We start from the raw sequence: 22,108 nt of genomic DNA on the forward strand, positions 1-22,108 counted from the left end.
TGATAATGTAAATGAATCTTGTTTTTTGGAATTTTCACTCTGTGGTGAATTTTAACTTTTAAAACCTGAAATGAAAATTCTGCAGGACTTGGATGTGTACAGTCCTACATTTCTATAATGTCTTAATAGAAAAATAAATGACAGGTAACATTGTTATAAATTAAGCTCTCATATAAATTACACCAGCGTAGCAAATGGCATGTGTGAACTGGCCTTCACTACAAAGCACTGACACACAATAATCAGTATTTTTCCTATCCCTTTATTTATAAATTCTGACACATTTATTTTATAGACATGAGATAACATGCATTCATAATTTGATTCCACCTCAGGTTGTCTACCCAGAGGAGCCACTGCATTTGGCAATGTGGATGAAACAGCAAACAGGACAGATATAGACTCTTGAATTTCTTCTAGTAGAGAGGGGGACAAGCCGCCTTCTTTTTTTTTTTTTTATTTTTTTAAAAAGGCCAGATAGCAAATATTAGAGGCTTTGCAAGCTAAGACAAAATGAAGGACATTACTAAGGTACTCAAACTAGGAAACTTTTTACAAAATTTTTATTCTAAAAATTGCAAACTCAAAATATCAAGTACAATTTTTTTTTTTTTAGTAATAGAGGTCTACTAATGGGAATAATGGGATTTTTTGGCAGGGGAGAGGAGGTAACATTTTGTTCAATTTGGGCTAAAAGTTGGTATTCCCTCACTGGAATAAATTGAAAATGTTAATCTGTAAATGCTGATGTGTAATGAGATTTCACATATTTCATCTTTGAAAGTATCTTTTCACACAAATAGGTCGAGGTACTAAATACTGACACATCCACCCATGAGCATGTGATTTTACTTAAGCATATTCATCACTTGTAAGGCATTTGTAGGATTCATCTTTTTGGTATTTGCCCTTTAGCATGGCATTCATTCAAGATGATTCATTTCCAACAGAAGATTAAGAGAAAGGTGTTCAATTGCAGTTAAATGCTTTTAAAATTTGAAAATTTTCTTTGTACTGCATCAAAGTCCAAAAAACTGCTACAGGAAAATATATCCACTAAAAATGGATTTGGCAATACAGCGCTGTTTTGACGTCTGATAGCACAGAAAGTATATAAAGCAGCTTCACAATCTTATTATTTAAATTTTAGTTTTTATTGAAATGAATTTACCATATTGTTTTACCTTGTAATTTCAGGTCAAATTCATTAAGAAACATTTTCAAGTCTGTGGCAAAAGCTAATTTCCAAAGCTACTCAGTGTTAAAATTTGAGGATAGTTCTTCTCATTCAGAAAAATTTCAATGTCAGCCAAGAACCCAAAAAATAAAAATAAATCTTTAGCACTGCTAAGCCACTGAATGCCTGTGTGGCAAATCAAATCAGGATATTCAGCTTCTGTTTGTCACAAAAAAATTTATGGAACTGAAGATGGTTAGGTCCACAAGAGCAAATGAAGTTCATTGTTGACCAGTTCAGTAACACCAATATTTCCTGCAAACTACCTGCTGATGCATAATCAAGTGAAGAGTTATAGGCTTCAAACAACTTACATTTTCACAAGCTTTATAAATTTGACCAAATAAACTTTTTTTCTGCTCCATGCATTTTTTCCCAGCATCAGTTGCATCACATCTTAGTAGATTCCACTTCAGGTCGTACTGTTTCTCAACTTTTTTGAAAATATTCCCACTTGTAGTTCCATAAATTCTTCAGTCACTTCTAATCCAGCAATGGTTTCTCAAAAAATAAAGCTAGGCACTACTGACTAGTAAGAGGCAAAGAATTAACAGTGTCATTTGATGTTGTGTCCAAAATCCTCATTCTTCAAACGACTGTTCTCATCAAAAGGCTGATACCTTAATTTTATCTGGACACAATTCTTTGGGTTGGTTACTATCTTCAAGCATGATATAAGTCAGCATTAGTAAATGGTTTTCTTTGCTTGGCTAACAAATTGGGCACTTGTAAACATTTTGGTTGCAGCCTCATTTTTATTTTGTGAAATTCTATGATGTTTCATTTAAATTTTCTAATTCTCCTGACTGTTGTTTTACACGACTTGGGAATAGTGTGATGTTAGTCTGATACTGTCAGTTTATTCTTTTACCAGTTACAGTGTCATTGCATTATAAACATAACATACTACCATATAATAAAATAGTCCATATTCTAGTGTGCCTTGAAAACATATCAAAGTGTACTTTTCTTGTTCTGAGATACAGGGCATGAACTGGTAGCAGAAAAAGTAATAAATCTAGCAGTACACAGAGCATTCTAAATGCTTTCAGGTTGTATCTGCATCACCATGATTCTGTAGCTTGCCAAGCAGCAACGTAAAACAAGACAGACTTAAACAGGTTCTGTAGCAGCGACTCAACTTTTCCATTATAGCAAAAAAGTATCCATAGATAATATGTAAATGATTGTGGCTGCATTCCCATAAAAACTTATAGACACTAAAAACTGAATTTCATGTAATTGATATCAGGAAATAATCTTTTGAATATTTTTCCCAACCATTTAAAACTAAAAGCCATTTTCAGTTCACGGGCCACACAAAAACAGGCAGCAAGCTGATTCTGGCTGCAGGCCATAGTTTGACAACCCTTGCTCTAGTAGACTTAATAGACTATATGAGTCTGTAATTAATGGTTCAGGAACACTAAAAAAATTATCATCCAAATATCTTACATCTAAAACCTAGACTCTACAAACATTCAGACTGGAACAAAATAAAGTAAAACTTAGACCCAGTAAAAGTCAAAATGTTCCTCTACAGAAGTTATAAAATACTATACAGGTGCTCAACCTACAATGAAGTTACATCTGAAAAAATACTAACATTCATTTAATGCAGACAACAGCATAGAGTCCCCCAATTTACAATGGTTCAACTTACAAACTTTGACTTTGCAATGGTGCAAAAGCAATACACATTCAGTAGAAACTGTAACCCCATCATAGTCCTAAGGAGCTCCTAAACTTTTGATGGGGTTACAATACACCCACTGTAAAGTTGAAAAATCATTAAGTTGAAAGATAGTTAAGTTAGGGATTATCTACACTTTTTAGGGACAGAGCCAGAACTGATACAAGTTATGAGATTGAGCAACGATGTGGCTACTAAAAAGGTTTTACATTGATTTCTCAAAGAATAGCTAACTATTAGTTGAACAGAATTTAAATGTTAGTTTTCTCAATAAAAACTAACACTGAAATCACAAGCGAAAAGAAGTTTCACTTCCTTTTTAACAAAGACAAAATGAAAAGAAGCCAGTCAGAAACTTGCTACATTGTGTTAGATTTTTTAAAAAGCCACAGTTACACCAGATGTATTTCCTTTTAAGTATATCCTTTTAATAAATGCATTCCTAAAAAGGAGAAATAGAAATCCTTACTTAGCTAGTTGAGGTACTCATAAAGAACAAGAATAAGCCAACACTTGAAATGCAGAAAACTCAGATTGATTTTTCAATTAATGGACTAATAATCATCTAGGATGAATGAAGGAAGTTACTGAATTCTGTTGAGTTGCCCAAATAAAAATGAACAATATCCCCCAAATGAGTATTTCCAAAACAAAATCACCAGTCATCAACATTTATAAGAAAACATTTTGAAGCCTTTATTTACAAAAGCTTTAAAAACAAATAATACCCTCTGTTTTGCAAATAATGTTTTGTTTAAAAAGGACCACCCAGTTACAGCACTGTAATATCATGAATAAAGAATGTACAAGGGAGACAAACCAATGTGACTAACATTTGAAGATTTGCTAATATTACTGATTGAAGTGTAGGTAACACACATTATAACTTGTAGTCCATCATTTCAGGGTACAGTTAATGATTACCAAAGTCTTCCTACACATGCTCTGGTCTGGTCACATATTCTGCATGGCTAAATATTTCACAGTCTCTTTTGTCAATATATATAAAATAGATTGCAAAGATATACACAAAAAAATAAACAAGCATTACACTCCTCAGGTAATTTTATTAGCTATATATATATATGAGAATATATATATATATATATAATGTGTTGTTTTGTACCAAATCTCTCCATTATTTACCTTGGTAGCAACTATGAAAGCGCAATTTTTGTCTTCTAATTTAATCTGGTACAAAATATACCTAAAGACTTGTTATCTTTGGATTTTAATAAAATTGATTTGTGTAACCAACAAATCAAGAGCATCATAAGTATGGCTACAAAATAAAATTTTTAAAAAAGACAAGGGTAAATGGTGATGGAATAAAAATAAGCAAATCAAGGGAAGTGTGCTATCATAAAATAACTGTAGCTTCAACATCTTGAGTACCAGTTTCCTGGCAGATACTAAATATCCAATCACAAGGGATTTTTCCTGAAGGGTGTAAAGCTGGTTTGAAAATTCTTCAGTCACAGAGCAGCCTACACATGCCAATTAGAAACTGACAGACACTAGATGTGCTTGGAAGATTAAACACTACGTACAGAAACAGCAGTTACTAAGCTCCTCAGTAGTTTCTTGTCTTTTTTTTTTAGTTTCGCTGAATCGACAGTTTGCACAATGAATATGCTATATTCTGTGAGTCAAAACCAAGTAAATACTGTGTAAAGTTGGCAGATGGTCATTTTTCCAGCTAAGATCAAGAAAAAACAAAATTTTTGATAAAACAGAGGTTTTGAGTCAGAAACACTCTCTAAAGTGCAAAACTGATGGTCCACAATCTCAAATAGCTAAAACTCCTGCAGAATGGAAGAGAGAGACATGAAATAGGGAAATAAATTACAGTCAGTGCTAGTCAATTTAGGAAAAGGGAAAAATAAACCAAACTCAAGTAGGTAAAGTTTATCAAAATATTCAGTGATGTAGCTTTCCCCACTCTCTGTCACACACGCTTGCTAACAAGTATATTAAATTAAGGCCAAATTTAACCTGAATGCATTTTTGTTTTGTTTTTTGTTTTGTTTTTTATTAAGATCTGAGATAGGAATGGTCATACTTCGTAGTGAAAGGCAGACAATAAAATGGGCCATGAAAGGGGGGGAAAGGTACTGTCTGTTGTTCAAGGGATTCAACCAGAGATAAAACCTATATACAAGCATGTGTGTAGCTCGAAATAAAATAAAAATAAAAGGACTATTTCATGTCATGACTGCTTGTTGGCTTCCTCTTCATATGCATTCCCTGTGCCATTCTGTACATAGGATGAACCAGAACCAAGGCCATACAAATGACCACAATATTTGGCATCATCAATATGATCTTCAAAGAACATCTAAAAAGGAATTTTGAAGAAAAAAAAAAGATAATTTTAACCAAAGGGAACCACTTGTAATTTATATTTCAGCAATGTAAGTACTGACTGTTCACTGATGATAATGATGGCTCTTTTCTATGGTGTTCCTTTGAGGCCACACATTTCAGTTCAATGAGTAAGACTAATGTCCTCAAAAGTACAGAGCTCAGAAACCAAAGTAAGAGACTACGAAAAAAATGTACAAATGCATGTCTTTTCCATTTAGACCATTTTTATAAGAATTTGTCATCATGGAAAAATAAATATTTATTCCATTAATTTAACAATACTCGAGTAAGAATGAAGAAAGCCAATGATGGTGGGAAAAAAAGTTTAGGTTCATAAGCTGTCTTAAATCCACAGGCAAGGCTGAGCTGGCTATAAATAAACTGTAAAGTCATGGACAGTAAAATCCAAACATTCACACTCTATTACTGTCATTGAAGAAGCCAAGAAAAATAAAAATAAATTAGTGCCAGAAATCTACCTTTAGTTAAATAAACCATTAAGACATTTTTAAAATGAAAAGCTAAAAAATCTAAAAGGTTATTTCAATTATCTAAAGAAACAATGGGAAGGACTCCAAAACAAAATATTTACGTGTCATGAATGGATAGTCCAAATCACTTCTGAATCAACAACACTACTTAGCAAAACAGCTTTAATGCTTTCTATTATCAATACATTGCTCCAAAAAGTTTTTAAATTCTCAGTCTCAGTCAATTCTTTCATGTCTAAGAGAAAATATACTCAAATCCACAGATAATTTTTGCAAAAAGGAAAACTTATAGCCAAAAAAAACCTCACTTGTTTTTGCACAACCAATTTTCCTGTTTACCTATAGCTAGGTGTATCTGTGCATATCACTTAATTACTTAAGAGTGGATAATGGGTTCATTAAGTTTCATTCTTCCATACCTAACATGCCTTTTGCCATTTAAGGAGGGTTTTCCTAATGGGGTTTCTGATTCAACCAGGACGTTGGATTTATTTTATCCCTTCAGAATTCAACTCCCCTTTTAAGACTCAATCCAGTAAAAAGCCTGAGTCCTTCTCTATAAAATCTTCAAAGCACTGAAGAATGACATGAGCAAATAATATATTTATCACCAATTTAAAGCCTAAAAGAGGGCCATGCTAGAAGAAACCTAATACAAAGATTCCTTGCCTTGTAGAAGAAGTACCAATGGGAGTTAGAACTCTGGAGTTTTCCTACTAGTAATGTGTTTGATCATGGAAGTTATTAGCCTATTTTCTCACCTGAGAAATAATATGGTTGGACCTACATGATTTCTCAGGTAGTTTATGTTTTAAAATTTTTGGTTCTATGATGAACATGTTCTCCCAGTTCCTTCTGAACTACATTTCAAGATGACTTATTTTTGAATACTTTTAAGTGTGCTGGATGTGACTCATATGGATTCTCTATATATATCTTTACTTAGTAGGTACTTTTTGCCCAAAATCTTTGGCCATAAGATTTTTAATGTTCTCAACCTAACAACCAACTGAGAAAAAGGCAGTGATGTCTTCATACTTCTCTCATTTTGAAAAAGGCCATTCCTGTGAGCAATGAATCAGATCCTGCCTGATGTTGTGGTCCTATCCGTTCCAGCTCTAACTGTTCTGCCACCTCCTGTAATCCACCCTAGAAGAAATAAAAATTGCTTGTCAAGAAGGAAAATACTGCAACGCCTACATTCACAAATTATAAACTTAGACACTGACCAAAATAAAAATAAACTTTAGTATGTAAAGGTTAATTTTATAAAGATTGGGGGGAAGAAACAGAGAATGTGAATTACTAATGTATTTGTTGAATGTGGAAACAGTATCATTAAATAGAAAACAATATCCTAATTGGGAAAATGTATCTTCATTATGTTTTAGGGCATATGACAAATAAATAACTTTCCTAGATATGGGAGGGAAGCAGACCATATATAGGGTAATATTTATCAAGTACACTCATGGTCTATCAATCCAGTAATAATTATACAACTGCATAGCTAGTATAACACCATTTTTTTCATATTTTCTTAAACTTCCCACCATCCATTTGTAGTTTTCACTTAATTTTCACAAAACAAAGCCATTATGAATAACCAAATCATTAAGAATATGCTAAATGCTTAACTATGGTTTTGTTTAAGATGCGTATATGCACACAACTCCTTAGAGTGGTCTGCTATAATCCACCTATGTTAATACTGCTAAAATTAAAAAAGAAAGATGAGAGTGGAAAGAAAGGAAGAGAAAGACAGTAACAGAAGGAAAGAAAGTGGGAGGAGAGGGAAGGAGAGTAAAGGGAGGGGAGAATGAGGATAGAGAGTGAGGTAAAGAAACACCAACAACAAAACAAAAATTCTTCTCTAAATTGTTAAGGCCTCCACCAGCAAAATGGCCCTTCTGTGCATCACAGCTTGAAACAATGCTTTACCCAGCAGTTGCTGCTGTGCTAAAAATAGCACGAGGATTAGGCATCATTAGCAGCTGCTCAGGAGAACACAGAATAGAACTGAATAGAACAGCATAGCTGACTATAGGTCAAAAAGCACCTTTGTTGTTAACCTGAATTTTAACACAGCAGCTTACTCAGGACACATTCAGAATATCTGTACTTAGAAACTTCCCAGTAACAACCACATAACGAGCAATAATTTGGTTCCCTGTTCCTGAAAACTGTCATTATACAAACATGTCAATAAAAAAAAAGTCAAGTGAAAACATGTAGGCCTCGGCATGCAGTGCTTTCACAGGGTGGACTGAGTTTCTCAAGTAAGGGACACCCTACTGCAAGTTCACTTACTGGAAATCCCCTCAAATTACATAGAAGTCTACTGCTACAAACATAAAGTAACCTTTCTTGAAAATTTCTCTAGTCATATGCTGACCACATCCCTTGTTAAAGGTAAACACTGGCCAAAAGAAAGCTTCTCATCTTCAGTTATCTGTGAAGACCAGTGTGACCAACGTGGTGAAACCCTATCTCTACTAAAAATACAATAATTAGCTGGGCGTGGTCATGGGCACCTGTAATTCCAGCTACACAGGAGGCTGAGGCAAGAGAATCACTTGAACCTAGGAGGCGGAGATTGCAGTGAGCTGAGATCACACCACTGCACTCCAGCCTGGGTGACAGAACAAGACTCCGTCTCAAAAACAAAAAAAGAAATTAATGTTTAGAATTTAAAAATACACACTATGCAGCGTCAGAATGTTACTACTATCTAGGCAGGACCTCCACATTTCCCATCGTACTTAACTGTAACAAGTTGACATCTTTTGGCCAGAAGAAGAACCTTCTAGGTATGTAGTTTTATCCTAGGAACATTATCCTATCACTAGAACTGACACAATAATTTCTAGCCATGAAAAGCCAAAAGGAAAGAAAAACTCTTTTGCCACATTACTGAATACATCTGCACATCTCTGGCCACCTTAGATTCTATCTTGTAAGAAGAGATTGTATGCGTGTTGGGAGAAAGAAAGAACTCACACTGGTGTGCATATGAGAGCCTCACTGTCCTCCGATTTTTGTTTTTGTGATTTTCAATGTGGCAAGCAATGACAAGAATCTGACCTAAGCTAGAAATCTGTTGAAAATTCTGCCTTCTGCCAAGACATACTAAAGCTCTGAAAAAAGGATTCCCTATAAATTATCACGTATGCAAGAAAAAAAAAATCACATGACCAGATAATATAATTGCATTTAATGTAATACTGTAAAATATGGTTTAGAACAACATCCCAGCCTAGGCTCTCATGACAGTCCCTTCGTCTGAACAGTGTGCTGCTATAGATAATACCACCTGAAGCCTTACTTTGAGATTTTTGCAGCTCTTCATGAGGTACTTCACATCATAAATTACAGGAAAAAACAATCGAAGGATCTCAAAGAAGTCAAGTTCTTCTTCAGGCAAGTTAGAGTTGGTTAGGATTTTGATTAAGTAGCCAAAGTCGTAACCACTATAAAAGGATTAAAAGAATAGAGAAGACGGACACATAAATACCATAAAGATTAAAAAAAAAAGTTTATCTGATTTAAATTTAAGCAAGTCACACTATAGTCCTTCCAAAAACATTAAAGAGAAGTGCACACAAGAACAGAGAAAACAAACACTGAGAACTATAATGGGAAAATGCTGTCATCTTACAGTATTAAGAACTTTATCACTTTATTATTCAGAGATATCAACACAGATCTACACTATCAAACCAAGCCTGTGGTCACGAAAATACTAGTTTGTTGATATTTGAATAGAGAACACCAAAAGAGCATCAAACTGCCCATAGATGTCTCAAAATACTTTTTTAAGTAACTATGGAAATGGAGAAATAAAGATATATGGAAACTTGGCCAGAGGAGTTAGCAAATGTAGCGAGAGAACTGGCATTTGATAGGCAAAAGTAATGCAAGTCATCCCATCTTTTTCATAAGGTGGTCATATATATTACCCAAAGAATAAGACTGTAACAAGGTATTTTCACTTCTCTTAAATGACTATGCTATTAAGTAGTCTCGCCCTCTCTTCCTTCACAATTCTCTTCCTCTCAGTGTGGCTCCCTAAGAGTCATTATTAATGGAAATGTTGCACATGGAAGTGAAGGGTAGTAAAAAAATAACTACTCTCCTCATTATAAAATGCAAACTCCTACATTCTCAAATCCAGACCTCTTCTCCCTTCGTCCGGCCTTTTCCACAGTTTTCTGTCTCCCTACACTTCCAGGCCACGTAGACACGTCCATCCCTTGTCTATTTTTCCTTACAGGACCTCTGACAGGAAGCCTATATGGCATTTGCTTACTAACATTAAAAGTTTAAGATTATATTAGCACTTAGGATTTATAAACTTCCTAAACTATTCCTTATTACTTGAAATAGAACATGAGGAAAACAGCTAATGATATTTAATGGAATAAAATATTGTATCTTGATAAATATTTAAATATATCAGTCTAACTTAGATTCTACACTCCAAGAAGACATGAATGAAACCTGTTTGTTTTCGTTCATCTTAAAACCCCAGTGCCTAGTGCACTATATTTTGTCAGAGTATTTTTTACGTGAAAGAGTATGTCATATATAGTAAAAGGATAGGACAATACTTTCCAGTTCTTTTGCATCTTCATATCTAGGGAAGAAAAAATGACTTAAAAAAAGCTATTTGTATCAAGAGTCTTAAGTTGTGTCTCCTAAGGTACGCGTTCAAGTGGAAAAGAGACAAAAAAAGATGATAGGTAAGAATCAGTGTGTTTAGTACCTACAACTCAACAGTTTCTGCTTAGTACACATCAAAGTTGCCCACATGAACAGTCCTTCACTATAAACATCCCACAGATCAGAGATACAAACTAAACCAAGAAGGAGACTCAGATTTAAAATAAATGTGTGAAGTGGATCAAGTGTAAGATCAAGGATCTATGTAACACAAAGCTTTTTCAAAACCTAACAAAAGTAACCATTCTGAAGGTTACTTTTAGTCTCTGGGTCGTCAGTTTAGTTTACTTAGATGGGAAAACTCTTTCTCATACATGGAAGTCTTTCACAAAATCGGAACTAGTTTCCTTACCAGAAACACTCTTAAATAATCTAGTTTCATAACAAAAAAGAACTTAAAACCACCAGTTATTGAGAATTTACTGTTTATAAAGTTACCTTCGTGACCATTAAAACACGTCTTCAACGTATTTCTTCAAAGGGATGCCTTATCACTTTATTTTTTAAAAAATTAAAATCTACCTCCACACCCATCCCTAGCATTTTCTTTGCTGTTTTGAGATAGTACTTATCACTATCTAACAAATCACAATGTGAACTCCATTTTTAAAAACTGTCTGCCCACCCCCATGAGAATATAAACTCCAAGAGGAAAATAATTTTTGTGTGTTTTATTCACAGCTTAACTCCTAGAATCTCATCTCAGTGCCTGCCATATGGTAAATACTCAATAAATTTCTGTAAATGTAAATAAATGGTTTCCCCTGTAGAACATTAAAAACTAAGGTGTAGAAATAGTAAAAGAAAACCCTGGATAACACCAATTCCAAATGGCATTGCTGGATTTAAACCAGGGTCTTTCACTTCTTAGAGAACCGTACTGTTTCCACTATGCAACATGTTTCTCACAGGCAAAAATGGATCCCATATTTTAAATTAACCTTTAAGTAAACCAACATTAACTCTATATGGCAGTCAACTCTTTCTAGAATTAAACCTGAAATTGTAAACACAGCGCCCCAAGTAAGTGTGGAGCAAGTATGAGATGGAAAAACAAAAGGCATTTTCAATGCAGTCGTTTTACCTATGAAATGACAACCATTTCACCCCTTCACAGAGCACCACTCCAGAAGTCATAAGAAGTTCTGCAAAGTACTGGGTCTCAATTCCTTCCTCCTCATGTTTTTTAAACTGGATACCAGATGTTGTTAGTAGCTCTATAGAGTCCTGGGCATACATATCCTCCCTGGCAGAAGAAAGAGGAAGACAACATTCAAACATGCCATTACTTCAAACAAGCTGTTCTTCTGCTTACATCTATAACTACAGTGCCGGAAAAGAGACAGAGGACTGGCTTGAGTTCAGCTGTTCCAATGCTTTACATATATGCAAGAAAAATGCAATTCAAATACAAGGGTCATTATTTCAGAAAAGTGTTTCAAATAATAAAAAAATCATTCAAAGAGTCCAAAGGTACAATTTTAATCTTTACTATTAACTCTATTAGCCTTTCATACTTAAATACATTTAACTGGGTTTGGAAAAGGGTCTTCTACTCACCAGGGGCTACTATCACAAAGTAACAGACAAGTTTTCTCAGAGACTCTGAGTCTCAGCAGCCACTGTAAGGCTGCCACATGGAGCTGCAGCCATAGCTGTGGGGCACATGCCCATCTCCCATGCTCTCAGCAGCACCAGGAAGGACACCCGGTGGAAAACGTCTCATGTGGACGAGTTAAACTACACTTCATCTTAAAGAAGAAGGAGATGCCTCATTTCACAAATGATAAGCCTTGCAAATGGCTCCAATAAGCAACATTGTTTAAAGTTAAGGACTGTGCTGTAACAGCAATAATTTCTGCCAACAATCCGATTCCTAAATGACTGCCTTATAAAATCAAGCCAGGCAATCTAAATATAAACCAATTCTTCAAGACTTCACTTAAGCCAAAAAGAAAGCCATCTCCAACCACAAATATATTTCCAACCACAAATATACGTGTATCTGAAATATTAAATCAAAAGTTCCCAAAATACAGTGTATCTGTATCTGAAATATTAAAACAAAAAAGCTACCAAAATACAGATATATTTTTGAGAATATGTGAAAAAGTATGTTTTTATTTACTTTTCAAATTGAAAGAATACTGGTTTCTACCTCTTGGCAAAAGGAATTCCTATTAAACACTTTTGACAAAACTAAACCATAGGGTATATTTCACTTGGGCCAAAAAGTATCCTTATGGTTAGTCCTTTGGAAATCAACTTATTTCTATGTCTGAAAAATTACAAAGCTAACAATGGAAATATTTGAAAACAGAAGGAAACCACAACAATCACTTAAAAGTCAGTCTCCCCTGGAAAATCCTTTAGGAAGGGTAACAGAATAAACCCAATGAAGTAGTTGTTTTTTTTTTTCCTAGTGAAACCATAGCTTTCCTATGCTAAAAATATGAACCTCAAAAAATTATAATCTCACTCATCAGGTCCCAATGCTCACAATGAGGCATGCCTTAGCAACTATAAGCAACCAACAAAAAACAGATTCTTCTCCATGCTCACATCATTCTTGGCCATTTGCCAAGGTATAGCTATGCAAGTGGTTTAGCCCTTTTTCTAAGTTTCTAGTAACACCCTGCACCTGTTTCCTTGCAGCATATGGCTTCACCCCACACCTGCTTTACAAAGAAATACCAGACCAATATTCCTGTCTTTCTTTACATCTACCTATGTGAAGATCGTTCTCCTTTAGACTCCAAAGACACCTTGCCTCATCGCCGAAGCTAACTGCTACCAATGCCTTAGACGCTATTTCATGCCATTCCTCAAAGGATTTGTCAAGTGCCTATCTTTATCCTAACATACAACTCCTTAACTCGTGAACACTCAAATGTCTGTGTATTATCTGTAAAACAAACTAAAAACCACTATTCTGTTGATACTGCTTTCCATTCTTCAGACAGGGTCTGGCTATCATCCACGAAGCAGTGGCTTGAACACGGCTCACTGCAGCCTTGACCTCCCAGACTCAAGCAATCCTCCTTCTGCAGCCTCCCAAGTAGTAGCTGGGACTACAGATACACATCACCATGTCTGGCTAATTTTTCTATTTTTGTAGAGATAGGGCTTTGCCATGTTGCCCAAGCTGGTCTTGAACTTCTGGGCTCAGGTGATCTGTCCGCCTTGGCTTCCAACTGGCCTCCCAAAGTGCTGGGATTACAAGAATGGGCTACTGCATCCAGCCTCCCTTCTTATGGCACTCTCCATCTTCTACTTTACGCTGCTACTTTCCTTAAATGAAGCATCAGCATCCTTTCTGTTACCACTGAACCCAATATGCCCTGTAATTTCTACTATCCTATTAAATAATTGTCTCAAATATCAAGAAATACTGCAATCACCAAAAGTGATTACTTATTTATTTATTTAATTTAGAGACGGAGTCTCACTCTGTCCCCCAGGTTGGAGTCAGTGGCATGATCTTGGCTCAGTGTAAGCTCCGCCTCCCAGGTTCATGCCATTCTCCTGCCTCAGTCTCCCAAGTAGCTGGGACTTCAGGTGCCCACCACCACGCCCAGCTAATTTTTTTGTATTTTTAGTAGGGACAGGGTTTCACCGTGTTAGCCAGGATGGTCTCAATCTCACGACCTTGTGATCCCCCCGCCTCGGCCTCCCAAAGTGCTGAGATTACAGGCGTGAGCCACCATGCCCGGCCTCAAAGTGATTTTTTAAAAATTTATTTTAACCCTCTGACTCATCAGTGACATTATTTCCAAGGGTTGCTTTTCTTCTTCACAGCTCATCAGTATTCCACCTCAATTTTCATAGCTATATCAACTCCAAATTCAGTTTGGAGAGAATTCCCATACGTTGATCGGTATTAATAATTCTAATTCTTAGACTTTGGCAATAGAGAGAAAACAGAAGAGTTACAAAACACTGAGTTATAAAGGCCATGACCAACTTTCCTCAGTACTAAATCCCTAGTGTCTAGCACTGTAACTGACACTCATTCTAGCCACCCCATTAAGAAGCCAATTTTTATCTTTCTTCAAAATTTCCAAGATTTTCTTCACGGTGCTGTCTCTATATTAGGCACTACTGGTTTATCTTCCAAATGACTTCTTCTACCTAATGTTTTTCACCGTATCCTTCTCCTTAAACATCTCCTAACATCAGTGTAAATCAAGCCTGTCCAACCTGCAGCCAGTGGGCGCCCAGCGTGGCTGTGAATGCAGCCCGATACAAATTCATAAAGTCTCTTAAAACATTCTGAGAATTTTCTTTTTTGTGATTTTTTTTTTTAGCTCATCAGCTATTGTTAGCATTAGTGTATTTTACGTGTGGCCCAAGACAATTCCTCCTCCAATGTGGGCCAGGGAAACCAAAACATTAGACACTCCTGGTGTAAACGGTAGCAAAACTTGGCAGTAAACTTTAGCAGTCCTTTCTGAGTAAGAAAGAAAAGATGTCACTTAGATGCTGTACGAAGAAAGCAGTTGTTACCAGAACAAAGGTGTTTCTAGAAAAGGAAACTGTCAATTTTAGCCAAACTGAGAAGCTGATGGGTTACTTCCTTCTCATGTACTGAAATCACAATAGTAGCTAATTTAAAAACAATGGACTAATTCATTTGAACAAAAAGTAACATGGAACAAGTGAAATGGTAAACAACTAATTTTAATAAAGGTTTATCATTTGAGAAAAAGGAGAGGAGGCAATTTTCAGTGTTTCAGAGCCCTAGTTCTTATAAAAGGTTATCAGTTTGAGTGGAGTACTTTTCACCCTTTATAATCAGGGTGTCCAATCTTTTGGCTTCCCTTGGGCCACACTGAAAGAACTGTCTTAGGCCACACAGTAAATAAACTAACAAGAAAAAATATCGTAATGTTTTAAGAAAGTTTATGAATTTGTGTTGGGCTGCATTCAAAGTCATCCTGGGCCACGGGTTGGACAAGTTTACTTTATAAGGTTCTGTAGTCTGTATGTGTGTAAAGATAGATATAGATATTTTTAAAGACAAAGTATCATCCTGTTGCCCAGGCTGGAATGCAGTGGTGCAATCCAGCTCACTACAGCCTTGAACTCCTCAGTTCAAGCAATCCTCTTGGTTCAGCCTCCCTAGTGCTACAACCACAGATACACAGCCACCACGCCTGGCTAATTTTTTTTTTTGTAGAGACAGAGTCTATGTTGACCAGGCTGGTCTAGAACTCCTGGCCTCAAGCAATCCCCCTGCCTTGGTCTCCGAACAGAGTATATTATTAAATCCAAAAGAATGAAATGGAGAGTCAGGCTAAACACAGTGTAATTATAAGCCATACTACAACACAGACATCATTACTCTGCTTTTCCTAAGCCCTACTTTCGTAAAATTGTGTATATTAAATATCTTTGTTTATTTGAAAAAGAACAGGAAGAAAGAATTCATATATTGGCACTACCATTAATTGCCTACAGCTTCTTTTACTATTTTTCCTATCAGATATTAGGATATATGACACAAATGTGGGATGTCAAATAGAAGAACAATGCAACATTGCAACACAGTTAAGTACTCACTTAACGTTATCAGTAAGTTCTTAGAAACTGCAACTTTAAGCCAAAAGATGGATAACAAAACCAATTTTTACCACAGGCTAATTGATAAAAACAAGAGTTAAGTTCCCATGGCCTATTGCTGGTCACAAAAAAATCACCAAACTTCTAGATAAAGACCAAAATACTTCTAATATTAAACACTGAAATAAATGTGAGCTATATGTAAATTTAAGAACAATCAATAAAAACAAGTAAGATAATTATTTGCTCCATTATTCAGGTGAGGGGTGAAGAAAGCCAGAGCCTATTCTGGCAGCTCAGGGCGCAATGTGGGAACCAACCTTGGTCAACATGTCATTCCGTGGCACGGTGCACTCACTCACACTGGGACAACTTAGCCACACCACTTCACCTAACGTGCACAGCCTTGGGATGTGGGAGGAAATCAGAGGACCCGGGAGAAAATCCACATACACACGAGAACGTGCAAAACTCCACACAGGTAGTGGCCCGGGTCAGAAATCAATTTTATTTTTTCTGAATGTTACCATGAAACAATGTTGAAAAAAAAGACATTTGAGGTCCTGCTATACTGAGATTGTATTCAATATTTTATTCACCCAACTTACAGTTTGCAAATAATCTGCCCTTCTCCAAAAACACTCTAAAACTTCCCTTAGCTATCAAGACTACTTCTAATAATAATATAGAAAAATTAAAACTAAGGAAACTGGGTCGAGACCCAGGGCTTGAGTTAGAATGCAGATTCTGACATATGATAAACACCAGGTTCAAGGATACTACTATTTCTCCTATATGTAAATTAAGAGAGCTTTTGTGGGCTGAAGTGGCAACATAATGATTATACAATACTGACTTGAAAGGAAAACGTACCCAAGGTTCCAAAACACGTCTTACTGCATTTGACAGTAATCTACTCATAAACTGGAATATGACTGCAATAAAAATCTTTACAAGAAGGACAAATATTATAAAAGGCTCTATGTCAAACTGCACACAAAATTTTTCAAAGTAAAACTAAACTAATGTGGTAAGATTATTTCTTCTATCAGAAGTACTTTCAATACCCAAAGTTTTCCAAATACAAAAAAAGTTGCAGTCATATTTTAAATATAAAATCTTCAACATCAAAGTATCTTTTGTTCCCATAGTAAAAAAGAAAACGATGCTTTTGAAATGTTAAGTTTTACATATTTCCAGTATAACTACACCAGATTCACCTAGCATGTCACCATACTTGAGGAAAATCAATTTCTAAGATTAAAGAAAAAAAAAAGTCTGGGTTATACAGTTATTTCCCACTTACGTCAAATTAAATTTAAAATTAAACTGCCAAGTTGAAGTTCCTGGAGGGTATTCTCCTTGCTCATTCATAAACGTCAGTCCTAGCTGAATTATCTTTAATAAGTCTACATTACACCGCAATAGTTGGTACTGATAGTCAGCATTGCTCCTGAATTCTCCAATGGGTCTTGCAACCACACCTGGAAACTCGGTGTCCTGTAAAATAGTTTTAAGATTCATTATGTACTGAACAGTGAAAACTACAATCCACACATTCTTAACTTTTGATGCAAATCAAAGAATCCTACAGATGATATTCTACACATTTATATTCAATTACAAAGTATCTTTTAACTAGAAAGAACTTCACTTTTTAGAACCATAAAACTCTATAAACTTAACCTTTTCTTAAATATACCAAAAAAACTACTAAGTATGAGATACATGTGATAAATGTAACTAAATACTTACTCTATACCCAAGAAAGGGGGGAAAATCATAAATTCCTATCTCCCAAAGGATACGTGAGATGATGCTCACAGTATTCCAATGCTAAAACCAAGTTTCTTGAAGAACTGGTTCAAAAGAATGGAAAATGCCCTGTACTTTCCAATTGCTTCTCTGAGACAAGGTTTTTCTCAACACCAAAATCCTAAGAAAAACATCATTAGCTTCCTAATTTCTCCGGCTGAAACAATATTCTCTCTATAGTCCACAGAAAGCATGTTGTCAAGAACAGCATGCCACCCACTCACTCTTGTAGGATGTTATCACTTCTCTATGTTGCCACTCTTTATTATCTGAGAAATCAATGATCACTATGAATTTCCATTGGTTAAGAAAACAATTTTAGTTCTAACAATGGCTAAGTATACCTTTATTAAATAGTATGTTACCTACAAACATTCATATTTTAACCAATCAACCTGCTCCTCCCCAAAGTAATCCATTTGTTTATTTTTATTAAAAATACTGACACAAAGATACATCAGTTTAGTATTAGAATTCAAACTAGGGCTAGCTAAGAATAAAAACTGCCTATCAAGTCACTATGAAACAGTAAAGAAATCACTATTTCTCTAAATTCAGTGCAATTCAACAGTCACTTTACTGGATACTATATGTGTTATGCTAGGTGCTGGGAGAGAAAGGATGATTAAAGCACTTGCTTTACGGAGCTAATAATAATCTAGTGGATGCAGAAAACAGTAGATAGCTAACAGAAATAGTGTAATGGTAAAGAAGAAAAATCACTAACTGGTTAGACAATCTAGGCAGACTGAATAGCACGTGCAAAAGCAGAGTTGCTTGGTAACAGTATATTCACAGAACTCCAGTGTTAATTATGAAAACAAATTGCAGACCAATGTTTCACTGGCACATCTGATTTTTTTGTTGGAGAAAGAGCTCCCCAGCTTCTGGGAGCTCATGTGGTACTACCAGCTAGCTAGGCTTTGGTGTTGCTAGGAGCAGACCTGGCACTCACAGCTAGGCCCTAATGTTCTCCTGTTGAACATAATTTCACAGAAGTTCAGCCTCAAATAAGGCCACTCCATAATCATGTCCAAAGAAGGACAAAAAAATAAACAATGTCAAACCACAAAATGACCAAGTATCTCCATCCTGGCTAAATGAATGACTGTTCCTTCTCTGCAGTTTTAACCTCATTCTAGTCTCTCATTTAAGACTTACTAAGATATCCAATCACAGAATTACCCTGGCTTCCTGACCACATCCAATCCACAGTAAAGCCCTGCTTCCCTTATCTTCCCCAAGACCACCTGACGCAAGCCCAAATCCTTTCTAACGCTCTCTTATTCAAATGGCCCATGGTTCCCAGGAATTCCAGTGCGTTTTCCCTCACTGCAATGAGGGATAAACCCAATCTGTCAAATCACAGGTGTATTCCTAATGGTGTTTGGCTGGAGGGCAGTGACAAATTTTTGTTTTCAAGGTGAAATTAATCCCTAAAAATATCAACCAAAAGGGCTGAATTCAAGACTTTAAATATTTCCTTTTCCTCCTTTATATGAAGCGTTTTAAAGACCCGCTTGTGGGCATACCATAGCAACGTAATTATATTTTCGGATAACTTGACGAATTTTCTTCATCTCTTCATCCAAGTTGCAAGCCCAAACTTCACAAATTCTTTGGCTATGATCTACAGTTGCCGCTGGCATAGTGAGGGCACAAGGGAGTCTAGATGCCAAGCATCAAAATGTTATACTTGATTGAAGATTTGTTTCATAAAATATTTTATCCTTTATTTACGTACCTGTCAAAACAAACAAAAAAACATAAAGATCAGATATATCAAATCTAAATCACAGAATGATCTGGTAGGATCCTAAGAGATTATTTATTCAAAGTTCTTGACTCACAAAAAAAAAAATCAAAGTTTAGAAAGTAACTTAAGGTCACACAGCTAGCCTGTAGGAAAAAAAAGGACTACAGCACAGACTTCCTGGTCCTGATTTCAGTTATTTTAAAGTAACTTTTTTTATGCATACATACTAATCATATTTTTATAACTTTCCACTGAAGATTTATCTGAGTTCAGCTACTCTGCATAAAACTTTATAAAGCCATCCATTTCCAGACAAAAATGAAAAATTACTTATACACATGTGACAAGATCAGATGTTACCATGCCAAAGGTGGTATTTACTTTTATTCCTCATTAACAAAACAACCAAAATCCGACTTGATTACAAGATCTACTTTACTGGCATTTATTCAAACTAGACTAGAGGGGTCAAAAATGTTTGTAGATGCTCTCAGAAAAAAGTAACAGCCACAGAAAACTATCTGAATGTTCGCAGTTGCAGAAGGGAAAAAGAACACAATAGAACGTCTAAAACTCAGAGCATATTCCCTGGTTACCAAAGATAGAGCTCACATTTCTGTTCTATAAACAGAGTTCGTGTTGATTCTTGGGCAGGGAAATTTCAAATTCTTCTGCATTTTCCACATAAATTTGAAAGAAAAAAAAAGGGTAAAAAGAGGGTCTTATGGTCGTCTTCTAAACTCTGAAGAGTCAGAAATGTAACTTCGAATTCTCCACATAAAGTAACCAAAGGAGATCCACGACACCCCCCTTCATAACTCTCTCACCCCGATACACACACACAGAAGCAAACACACACAGAGATTTGGAAACACCCTATAGTTTAACATTGCTTTCCTCCACCTCTCTCTCTACTGCAGTCCCAGAAGCCCCGAAGAGGCACCAAAGGCCTTCTCATTACTGGAGATAGCATCTCCGTACTGCAGGTTCCCAGAGAAACGAGAGGACGGCACCGACGCATTCAGTCATAGATAACTCTCTTCCCTGGCAGAGAGCCAGTGCGAAGGTGCTGATAACACTGACTGGAGCTACACTGACTCCCAAGCACTGCTGCGTGAAAGAATACGAACAGCTGAGGATCTAGGCCACCGCCCTCCACTCCCAATTTCCGTCCCACTTCGAAGCCTCAGGTACAAAGCCTTTGCGTCATCACCACGCGCCAACCCCTTGACAACCCCCCCCAACCCCAGTTACCCAGCCCCCCACCCGCCGCCAGGCTCCTTCCTCCGCCAGCCGCACTCCAGCTGGCGCCATCGCGCACCCTCTCAGGTTCATCGTCCCCGCCCCCTTTCTACTTCCCTAACCCGCCCCTCCCCCCGCAAGGCTGCGGCGGATGCAAGATCTACTTGTGTCGCTGAGCTCGCGCTCCTCCTCCTCCTCCTCGCCATAGAGACAGCACCCGGCGGCGGTGGCGGTGGCGGTAGCGGCGGCGGCAGCGGGTGCCCCATAGACACCTCTCGCCCAGCAAGGGGAAAGGCGAGCAAGAGCTGCGCCGTACCGTGCTGCGCCGTCGCTTTTCGCACGTCCTGGCGCTAGATGATGACGCGGCACGCAGAGGGGGCGGAGCACGCAGGTGACGGCGGGGCGGGTGGTAGATCGCTGAGTGGCTAGGCTGCCTGACTGGCCGGCTTGGGCGTCTGGGCCGTGAAGGTGGGACCGCCGGTTGTGGGCGGCAAGTTCCCCTCTCCAGCCTCCCGCCGTTCGTAGCATGTCCCCCAGAACCCGGGGAGCGCAGGCAGGACTGGCTTAGAGAAGACGCGGTTCCTAGCCCTTGGGCCACGGACGTGCCACCCCGCTCCTCTATCGCTGGAGAACCGCCGGGCCAAGCCGCTGGGAGAAGCAGGCCAGAGCCTTCCAGGGCCTCCGGCCCGGGGACCCGAGGAGAATGAGCTGGCTCTTTCCCCTGAGCAAGAGCGCCTCCTCGTCCGCAGCTGGGTCCCCCGGTGGCCTCACCAGCCTCCAGCAGCAGAAACAGCGCCTGATCGAGTCCCTCCGGAACTCACACTCCAGGTGACTGGTCGCTGCCTCTCCACCGGAGGAAAAAGTAGGGTGGGAGGGCGGGCTTGTCCTAACCACCCTCGCAGTGCCTCAGGTCTGCTCCCCACCAGCTCCTCATGTGGTTTACCTCCCTTGGTTCTGGGTTTCACGTTTGCTCTGCCACTCCTGCCCCCTTTTACTGTTTTCCTCCGGATCCTCCCTGCCTCCTGCCGCACCGCTGCTCAGCGCTTCTAACTCGGATTTCTTCATCCCTCCTGACACATCGGTGCTGACTGTAATCTCTCTGATAGTCTATTTCCAGTATCCCTGCTGCCCTGGCTTCCCCACTAATCTTTCCCTTTGCCCACCTGATTGCCGCGTCGGCAGAATTGTTAAAATACGATTGTGAAGAGTAATCTACAGGTTTC

General features: G+C 37.6%; 2 protein-coding genes across 8 annotated transcripts in view; one reads left to right on the forward strand and one right to left on the reverse strand.

Annotated features, from left to right (window-relative positions):
* Positions 1-601: 601 nt before the first annotated feature.
* On the reverse strand, positions 602-21,269 carry CNOT7 (CCR4-NOT transcription complex subunit 7). 3 transcript variants are annotated; one of them, XM_033226161.1, is made up of 7 exons: positions 21,202-21,219; positions 19,420-19,631; positions 17,379-17,572; positions 11,595-11,756; positions 9,114-9,258; positions 6,827-6,937; positions 602-5,268 (listed from the first exon to the last, which is right to left on the reverse strand). In XM_033226161.1, the coding sequence occupies exons 2-7, from the start codon at positions 19,534-19,536 to the stop codon at positions 5,140-5,142; spliced, it is 858 nt and encodes a 285-aa protein (XP_033082052.1). In that variant the 5' UTR covers positions 19,537-19,631; positions 21,202-21,219; the 3' UTR covers positions 602-5,139. The 3 variants fall into 3 exon arrangements, with proteins under 3 accessions (XP_033082052.1, XP_033082060.1, XP_033082043.1); XM_033226169.1 differs by lacking the exon at positions 21,202-21,219 and adding an exon at positions 20,547-20,819; XM_033226152.1 differs by having other exon boundaries at positions 3,602-5,268; positions 21,050-21,269.
* The window catches only part of VPS37A (VPS37A subunit of ESCRT-I), an 87,672-nt gene continuing 86,798 nt past the window's right edge, over positions 21,235-22,108 (forward strand). For all 5 annotated transcript variants that reach the window (XR_004440824.1, XM_033226107.1, XM_033226115.1 and 2 more), the window contains exon 1: positions 21,235-21,713. Coding sequence is in view for 2 of the 5 variants with exons in the window: in XM_033226107.1 (XP_033081998.1) it covers positions 21,589-21,713 (125 nt within the window). In the remaining 3 variants the exon portion in view is untranslated. The remainder of the gene's footprint in view (positions 21,714-22,108) is intronic.

This window comes from Trachypithecus francoisi, unplaced genomic scaffold, assembly GCF_009764315.1.
Source record: "Trachypithecus francoisi isolate TF-2019V2 unplaced genomic scaffold, Tfra_2.0 Contig01440, whole genome shotgun sequence".
NCBI lineage: Eukaryota > Metazoa > Chordata > Mammalia > Primates > Cercopithecidae > Trachypithecus > Trachypithecus francoisi.

Excerpts from the sequence above, each read along its gene's own strand:
- CNOT7 (XM_033226161.1), bottom strand. The coding sequence starts at position 19,536 with ATGCCAGCGGCAACTGTAGATCATAGCCAAAGAATTTGTGAAGTTTGG. Across the intron at positions 6,938-9,113 it reads AGAGCTGCAAAAATCTCAAA|GGTGGATTACAGGAGGTGGC; the intron begins GTAAGGCTTCAG and ends TATTTCTTCTAG. Across the intron at positions 5,269-6,826 it reads CCTTTTTCAAAATGAGAGAA|ATGTTCTTTGAAGATCATAT; the intron begins GTATGAAGACAT and ends ATTCCTTTTTAG.